Genomic DNA, 9413 nt, shown 5'->3' on the forward strand with positions numbered 1-9413 from the left:
CCCTGCTGTGGTCCTGCCCCCTCCCCCTGCTGTGGTCCTGCACACTTTAATCAGCCTGCTCATGTCTGCGGATTAACGTTACTGTTGGGTTGAGCCTCTTTAACCGGATGGACGTGCTAACCTTTCCAGAAGAGCCACATGCTTCAAGGAGGCTGAGAACCGCACGCACAGCCGAGGGAGTTGCTGACGGGACACCGGAAAGATTCTCCGTCAGGCAGTCGGTGATGGAAGGATTGCATGACAGAACCTGGAAGGCATTTCTCCTCGGTCTGACCTGTGCGCTGTCGGGATGTCTGTGCTGGTAAATTCGGTGGAGATGAAGAGCAATCACACTCCCTCTCGTCTCATCTTGACCCAGAACCTCAGGCAGCGTCAGCAGGTGCGTGTGAGCAGCTCTGATGTCCAGGAAGCTGATCTAGCCCCAGGAAGGACAACCGCACCGGCAGGATTGACTCGCTCTGTTGTTCTTCCCAGTCCAAGGCATCACTGCCGGCTTGGAACCAACTCCCAGCCGCTCTCCAACGGGCTTCCAATGCTCTGAGTGTTACAGGAGGTTGCCCGTCTCTCTCCACGGAGCTGCTGTGGGTGGAATGGCCGGGGAGGCTTGGCCTTTGAATCAGTATTGCAGACAGCAATGGACTGCACTGACGCAGCACCAGGCTGGTTCAGGTCATCCCATCCTCTAACAGGACAAACCCTGCCTGAGCCAGCGCCATCTCATCCTGGTCACTGTCAGTCCGACTCCTTGAAGTTCTTCTTCTCTTTGCTGACGCTGTATGCTTGGAATAGTCTGGTACTGATGGATAATTCTTACCTAAATTATACCAAGCCATTTTTACAGAAAGGGCAGCGGGTCAGCGAAAAAGAGGAAGCCCTTAGACAAGATGGGCTGACCAGTACCCGCAACAATGGGCTTGAGTGTGGTGGAGGTCAAGGTGCCCGTGCAGGGTGACAGGGCAGGGCAACGGGGCAGGAGGGCAGTGCAGGACGACAGGGGAGGATGGGGCAGGACGACAGGGGAGGACGGGGCAGGGGTCAGATCTGTTGCTCAGAGTTGCCAGGAGGTGGAGTCCACGTGGTGGCGTTTGGTGACATCGTGACAGTGATTGACGACCTCAGCCTATTGCTCTACCCATTGCATCAGGCACTGCTGCTCCGCCTGTTGCTGCAACCACCGTGCTACACCCCATCTCACTGAGGGTCTTGTGTTGTTGACCCTCTGCCAAGACTAAGGTCCTTTTCCGGGGCCTCATCTTCCCTGTAACAAGTCCAAAGCACAAAGTCTCGCAGTCCTTGCCTCCAAGGGACACGCCGGTGGCACTTCTTCTGAGGCAGATTCATTCGTCTGGATGCACATAATGTATTCAATAGCCTTCACCAACACCACCGTTTAAAGGTTTCGTTTCTTCCATATAAATATTGAATTTACTCAACAATTTTATTTAAAATTTTACCTTGTTGTTGTGTACTGTCAAGTCAGAACTGATCCGTAGCTGACCCTCCAGTGGGTTTTCAGAAGCAGTTAATCACACAGGAGGAGATTGTCCACTCTATCCCACGGAGCACATGGTGGATTTGAACTGCGTGCCATCAGGATTGCAGTGCAGCTTCTTACCACTTAGCCAGCAGAGCTCCCTTCACCTTACCTTTGTATATTTCCTGTTGTTACCGGGCGCCATCGAGTGTGGTTCATGTGACCCAGTGAACCACAGACCTGAACCCCGTCCTGTCCTGCGCCGTCCTTACGACCTCCGACGCACTGGAGCCCATTTGCCCAGTCACTGTGTCTGTCCATCTGATTAAGGTTCCTCCTCTCCCTCGTCATCCCTCCAAATCTCTCCTCAGAGCCAAGTCCGCGATGGACGTCATGTAGCTCAGTGAAATCTAACACCCTGGGAGCCTCCCCTCTGGGCCACCGAAAATCTGCCGTGGTGGTGGTGCCTTTACATTTTTCTTTGGCTTTAACCTTTTCTTTAACCTTCTTATCAAATTCTACCATCAGCCTGCACAATAACTGCGTCCATTGGAGGAGAAACCCCAGACCCCGCCTTCACTCGAGCCCCGATCATCTCCTGTATGCGGCCTCTCTCTGTGCCTGTTAAGGTTTTCAGGTGACACTGAGTCATCTCTGACTTGTGGGGACTCCTTGTACGACAGAACAGAACCACGGCTGCTCTGGTGCTGCCCTCCGCACCCCTGGTGCACCTAAGCCCACTGCTGCAGCCACAGCGCCACTCCATCGTGCAGAGTCTTCCTCTCTCACACGACGTCCTTCTCCAGGAAACGGTCCTTCTTCACAAACTGAGCCAAGTGTGTGAGAGGAAGTGCCACCATCCTCACACCCAGGAACATTCTGGCTGCCCTTCTACCAGGACAAACGTGTTCTTTTCAGTGCAAGGTCCAGACACCATTTTCACTGGCCTGACTTCTTCAGTCTTTCTATTCATTGCCTGATTTCACTTGCACGTGAAGTGATACATCTGCCTACTCTAGGGAGGTCTGTCTCCAGGGACATCAGCTGGGTGCTGAGGGCCTGCCTGACACTGGACACAGACTGATCAAGGTCCCCAAGGCCTGACAGCCCAGGTCTGGTGGCTAAGAGAGTGCTATGCAGGAGCAGCAGGACCTTGTCCTGAGGTGCAGTGGTCAGCTGATGGGAACCACCATCTAACCCCAGAAACCGTGAGGGCAAGTTTTCGATCGGTTCTCCCTCAAGGACAATCGCTGCTGTGTTTACATGGACCACCGAGGACAGGAGAACGGAGAGGACGTTGGCTGTGTTTACATGGACCACTGAGGATAGAAGAACAGACAGGACGTTGATTCTGGTTACAGGGTTGGGGGATGGGAGGACAGGTGAGGCTGTGGAGAAGCAGTGACTTTTGTTTCTGTGTGAAAACCTCCAGACAGTGTTTGGCTGACACTGGCACAGCCTGGTGGCCATAACCTCTCTGGACTGGGCACCTAAAGATAGCTACAGCAGCAAGCTTTTGTTACAGACATGAACCACTGCTGTCAGGTCAGATCTGAGGGCAGTGACCTGAGGTCAGAGCAGGACCACTCGAGGGGACTCCAAGGTGGACGTCTTCACCTGGCCACGAGTTCCCTGAGCCCGGAACCTCTGAGGCACAGGTGTTCTCTGTGTGTACACCTGTCACCACAAGGATGCTGCTTTCATCCTCGGCTCTGTAACGTGCATGTTCTGTGCTTCCACACAGGGCGGCCAGCACGCTGTCGCAGGAACAGAGGACTAGCATGGGAGCTGTGGCAGCGGGGTGCACTTTCAGACACCAGGAGCTGTGAGGCATGCTTGCTGGGAGCCCAGCTCCCCAGGTGCTGATGGGGGACCGAGTACCCGAGGACCGAGACCTGGGGTCAAAGCATCAGTGGGTGGAATCATTACTGGGGTTTTGATGCGGCCTAGAGACACCTGAACTGAGAGGCTGGGGGCCACCTTCCGAGAGGACACAGCTTCTACACCCCCCCAGCGCACAGCTCTACCCTGACAAATTATAAGACACTACCAGACGTGGCCACCATGAGCTGGGGCTCCAGCTGCAGCTTGCTGGATCGGAGCTGTGCTCAGGCTGGCAGGGGTCTGTCCACAGGCGAGGAGGGTATGAGAGGGACGTGTACACAGAGGTGTCCTCACTGAGGGTGAGTGGGAGCCCCTGGAGGAGTGAGGGGGGGAGAAGACGGACGAGCAGAGCTCCTCGGTGACAGGAGGACTCAGAAGCGAGAGTGTGGAGCACTGACCCGAGAGGGGTCAGCAGAGTGAGAGGGACACATGCGGAAAGGCCAGGCTGGTGCCAGGGGATGGTCCACCGTCCACAGGGCTGTGAAGAGGACAGGGTGAGAGGGCATGGTGACTTCATCAATGTGGGCTTCAGTCATATGGATGGACACAGAGCAAACAGGCTCTCGTCCAATTCTCTGAAATAGCCTTGATGACATTATTTTTACTACTGGATTTAACTAACAAGGATTTCTCCTCTCCTGGTCTGGGGGCTGGGAGTTCAGGACAGGGTGTGGACTGCAGAGGAGGCCCCTCCACAGGCAGTGGTCTGAGCATCCCTTGGCTGGTGGAGGGTCTTCACAGGGCTTCTATCTGCATCTGCTCTGCCCTTTTTATAAGACACCACCCAGAGGCGGAGGGTCAGGTCTGCGAGCAGCCCACAGACCAGTGACGTCACCCTGGAGGACCTTTCCCAGGGAGGCACCCTGTGCGTGCCAACTGGTGCACACCTGCCAGTTAGCCACACACGGCCCCTGGGTTTGCAACTGCTGGTGTTTCGGACGTGGTCACCAAGCCTTTAATCTGAGGTGCTGCTGTGAATCCAGCTTCCAACAACAGCCGAGTGTGTCCATAACTCACACCACTTATGGTCCATGAGGTGATCTCCCTGCACCTGGCAGACGAGGATTTACAAGTATTTGTTCACAAGGTAAGTCTGTAATATAATTGCATTTATTTAGAAAGACATGGTCTATACATTTCAAGAGTCAAAAATGTCAGCCCAGTCCATCCTTCGTACGCTGACTGAGAAAAGGAAAGCTAACCAGCTCACCGGCTTCCACAAACACCCTCTTCTTCTCCTACAGAACCATGGAGTGACCTGGCCGTGTTTTAAGCAGTATTTCACTTCTAAAAATTAAAAACCACAGTAACAATAACAAAATCAAGCACAGTGGTTGGTTCTAAGCACGTCTTGACTGGCGGGCTGTACCCCAGGCACCCTCTTCCTGTAGAAGCATCTGAAAGAAAACTAGCAGACGCCCAGGTGCACACACACCTCTCACGTCTGAGGACAAAGCAGTGAAGGGGAAGTGCATGAGAATCACACAAAATCACAAGGACAATGAACTTACTTAGGGTCTCGAGAACAGGAAATACTGCAGAAAATCGCCCACAAGAGCCACTTGCCTGGCTAATGTTCACATCTGCATTGCCAATCTTCACCTAAGTCCGTGCACAGAAGCCAGTGGCCCTTATAGCTTCGTTTGTGTCTTGTCTCGCGGTGGCTCCTTTGTCTGCACCCCTCCGTCCTGTGACGGGCTTCTCTGCAGCTCTTCATCCTGTGATTGGTCTGCTGGCTGGGTGTCCAGCGGCCGCGGGGTCCTGGCCTCCAGGTACTCCACAGTGCCATAAGCCACCATGGCCGCCAGCAGGACGCCCAGCAGGATGTAGAGTTTAATGTAGACGCACAGATACGTGCTGTATCCGAAGGCTATGACGAAGCCCAAGGCCTCCCCGAGGCGGTAGTTGGCAAACGCAGCCTCCTTGTTCTTCTCGAACAACGTGCCATAGAGAGCTGTGGGAGGAGAGCAGAGAGGTTGGGACCAAGCCCCAGACGTGGCTGAAGCAGCTGCCCGGCCTGGCCTGTTCTCATTCCTAACCTGGATCTTTCATAACACGTGTCCCTCGTGATGTGCACCTAGCATTACCTGTCATTTCGAGTCCCCGTTGAATCTTTCCTGTTCCTTCACTCTGCCATCCCAGTGACTTCCACCTGCCCCTTTTCCCGCACTCCTCCCCCTTTCCCTTTACACTTCTGGACATTTATACACATCTCACTAGCCTTCAACTTTTACAAGTGTGATCTTATGCAGTATTTGTCCTTATGAGACTGAGTTAATTCACTTAGCGTAGTGTTCTCTCGTCTCTCTCAATTTATGTCGTATTTTTCTAAGTCATTGCTCTTGAGTGCAGCGTAATATTCCATCTGTGAATGAATCACAATTTCTCAATCTATTCCTTTGTTGATGGCTATTGAGCTGATTCCACTTTCTTGCTATTGTCAATGACACTGCTGTGAACATAAGTCCACAAATAGCTGGGTCACATGAGATTTCTACGTTCAGCTTTTTGAGGAAATGCCAAACTGCCTTCCAGAGTGGTTGTACTCTTGTATAATCCCACCAGCAGTGTCTGAGAGTCCCACTCTCTCCACATCCTCCCCAACATGTATTGCTTGCTTTCCTGTTAAGCTTTGCTACCAGAGTGAGTTAATTATGTAAGATACAATGTATATGAATAAGTGTATGAAACACAGTGTAAATGAAAGGTTATATAAAGCACAATGAACATGAATAAAACTAAATGTAAATAAATTATTGTATGCAAATCAATAAAAAAAGGGAAGACTCAAATGAAAAAAGAAACAACAAACCCACAGAATACACGTATCTCATGTGTGCAGGCCTGTACTCTCCTGGAAAAGGTGTGACATGTCCAATAAGCCCAGAGCTGAGCTGAGACCGAGGAGGCCTGCCAGTGCTGTGGTGCAGTGGTCTAACCAGCAGGCCTGAGGTTTAAATTCACCAGCTGCTCCTCTGGAGAAAGGGGAGGCAGTCAGCTAGTGAAGATCTGCCTCCTCAGAGACCCCATGGGGCAGCTCCTCTGACCTGGGAATCCCTGTCTGTCAGCCCTCACTCCTGCATGGTGGGCCTGGTTCTTAAGGTGAGGTTAGGGTGTGGAGGCATCTACCCTAAGCCCCTTATTGTGCAGATGGGAAACCAAAGCTCAGAGATGGACTTTGTGGAAGGAGCCAGGCTGCTCGCTGACAGAAGATGTACAGAAGTCTCCACTCTCTGGAGACAAACGTCTGCACTCCAGAAGGCTGCCATCTAGCTGGGAGCTGGGGACTCAGCCCCGGGGCTCAGAGGGTCAGTGAAGTGACCGCTGAGTGGGATTTTCATTCCCATCCTGTGTCCTTTAAGAGAGAAAGCAGGTCGTGAATTGGATTCTGTGCCCTGAGAAATTCTGCGGGAATTTTCTAGTGGCTGTGAGGAGAAAGGCACCTGACAACAGCTAACAAAGCTCTACGTGTGTGAACTGACGGCAGGATGCTATTCAGAAACCAGGCAGTCGCACGGGTGTCAGGTGGGCCCAAGTCAACCACTTTTCACAAAATCTGGTTGAAGAGTGGGAGAGACACAGGGAGTCCAGGGAGACCTGTGACTGCAGAGGCAGGAGGGCCTGCCAGCCCAGGGACCATGGGGTCATGGCCACGGCCTCCTCCTCCATGAGACCTTCCCTTCCTCGGCTGCCCCCATCTCTCCCAACATGGCCACAGCGAGAGCCCTGCTGCCATTACCACCAGCCTTCACTTAGAAAGAATCACATTTGGGCTTCTGCACAGATCACCCAGCAGGCACTCCAGTGACCTCCACTGCACCTGCAGCCTAGCCCACCGTCCAGCCTTGTCACAGGACCCAGAGGCACAAGGCAGCGTCACACTCGGGTTAGATCACACACGTGAGAAGAGTCCTCGTCCCTCCCACCTCCACTGCACCTGCAGTCTGGCCCACGGTCCCTCCCTTCTCACAGGGATTCACCCTGAGCACCCCAAGCATGAGGACAGGTTCCTGCCCCCCAGGGGGTTGCAGCCACACAGGTGACACTATGAGGGGAGTGACACCCAATTACCATGGAGGAGACACGCAGTGTTTCAGCAGAAATGCTCAAGCTCTATAAAAGTTGCCCTGTATGTAGTTACAACAACTAGAGGGAGCCAGCTGCTCACTGTCAGAGAAAGACATCATGGAGGAGTGATAAGGCAGATGGGAGTGGGCCTGAAGGCCTGAGTCTAGTGGCAGTCCACTGCAATATGTGTTTAGACAGAGAATGTGCAGGGGCCTGTGAACAGCGGACGGGCACACATCGGCTCAGAGGACTAGGAGCTACATCAGCCCAGCAGAACAAGCACACTGCTGCCTAGTCCTTGGTTTCCAACCTCATTCCCCAGAGGAAACGGGGAAATCCATGGGATATTATGGAAGGCCTACACTATGGTATCATGAGGCCGGCAAACACAGCCAGAAGTGCACAACCAAGAGAGGTTACCATTGATGATGGGACCTTCTAAAGATTAAGTCTCAAATCAAAATCTCAAAACTTAAGTCTCAAAAACTTTTTCCATGGGGACACAGAGCCACAAGCAGAGGAAAGACTCGAGACGCCCCTCCTGAAAGCAAACTGTGTAAGGTGGCAGCCCTGATCTCACAGCACTCAGACACGAAGGAAGACATAAAGCTTCAGGAGAAAAAGCAAAGGAAGTGAGACACTGCCACCCAGAGTGAGCCCTTTGGGGTGCTTGTGGGAGACGGGACTGAAACTTCCCTGGGGATACATTCTCCATCTGGGAATCCTTGCCTCTGTGGCTGTGGTGCCATTCCAGAGACCAAATAGGACAACAGAGTTTGGGATACAGAGAAACAAGCAGGGGAAAAACTTCCTCAGCTTTCTCATCTGGAACGTTGAGCTGCAAAAAAGAGAGCGGACTTGAAACCACCCCCCCCCCACCCCAGACAGAAACTGCTTGCATTTAGCACCTGGTCTCTACCACTCAGCAACTCCATAGATGAAGGAGAACAGTAGAGTTTGGGACAGGGGAGACATTAAGGTGAGATTCCTGGAAGGCCTGACCAGAGACAAGCTGAAGGACTTTAGGAAAGGCAAAATTTCCCAGAAAGTACTTTCTGTAGAGTGAGTGGCTCACCTCATAGATGGAGCATTTAAACCTGGCAACTAATCAATAACATCATAAAGATAAGAATTACCAACAACTTATGTAGACACAGTAGAAACAGACTAACATTTATCAAGAAAAACCTTCATATAATGTTGAGAAAGCAGCAGGAAGCTTAAAACACTGTGAAAAATAAATTAGGCCTTCTCAAAAAAAAAAAAAAAGCAGAGAATACTGCAGACCCAGTGAATAACCCAGAATCAAGAAGACAGATGATATATGGTGACATGGATACATTCAAGCACCTACTAGCGAAAGTACAAATGATGTCACAATGACAGTCACAAACAAAGGATCCTAGAGGAAAAGAACCAGAACAAATATATTGATAAGGAGTTATTTGAACAGCTACAGATGATGGATGAAACAATGGAAACCACTAAGAAAGCAAACACTCCAGAGACACAGATAATAAGGAGGAACTTGGACAAGAAAGTTTTAGGGAAGAAAATGCAAACGATGGAAGAGAGAATTGAAATGACAGATAAAGAGGTATAAGAACTTGAAAAAATATCATCACAAGATAGAGTATAGCCAATACAATACTGGAAATAACAGATATATGAAAATGCAATCCAGAATATTAAGATCAAGATGGCAGAAATGTCCAACACACTGGAAGGACAAAAGAGTAGAACAGAAGAGATGGCAAAGAGAGTTATTGAGCTGGAAGATAAGAACTCTAACAGAAACATACTAAAAGTCAGAGACAAGACATAAAGAAAATGAAGAATGCATTAGAATCATACGGGATGACATCAAAAGGAACAACATACATATGATTGGAATTCCAGAATACAAGAGGGACAAGGAAATCACTGATAAAATTGTGCAAGAAGTATGAAGAATATTCCCCAGGTATTATGAAGAACAAGGAAATCC

General features: G+C 51.0%; 1 protein-coding gene across 1 annotated transcript in view; it reads right to left on the bottom strand.

Annotated features, from left to right (window-relative positions):
* Nucleotides 1-4989: 4989 nt before the first annotated feature.
* The window catches only part of UNC93A (unc-93 homolog A (C. elegans)), a 40650-nt gene continuing 36226 nt past the window's right edge, over nt 4990-9413 (bottom strand). Inside the window, exon 8 of the mRNA XM_006882834.1 lies at nt 4990-5312. Within this exon, the coding sequence (XP_006882896.1) occupies nt 4990-5312 (323 nt within the window). The remainder of the gene's footprint in view (nt 5313-9413) is intronic.

Source organism: Elephantulus edwardii, unplaced genomic scaffold (genome assembly GCF_000299155.1).
Source record: "Elephantulus edwardii isolate Elephantulus edwardi_28Jun2011 unplaced genomic scaffold, EleEdw1.0 scaffold00024, whole genome shotgun sequence".
NCBI lineage: Eukaryota > Metazoa > Chordata > Mammalia > Macroscelidea > Macroscelididae > Elephantulus > Elephantulus edwardii.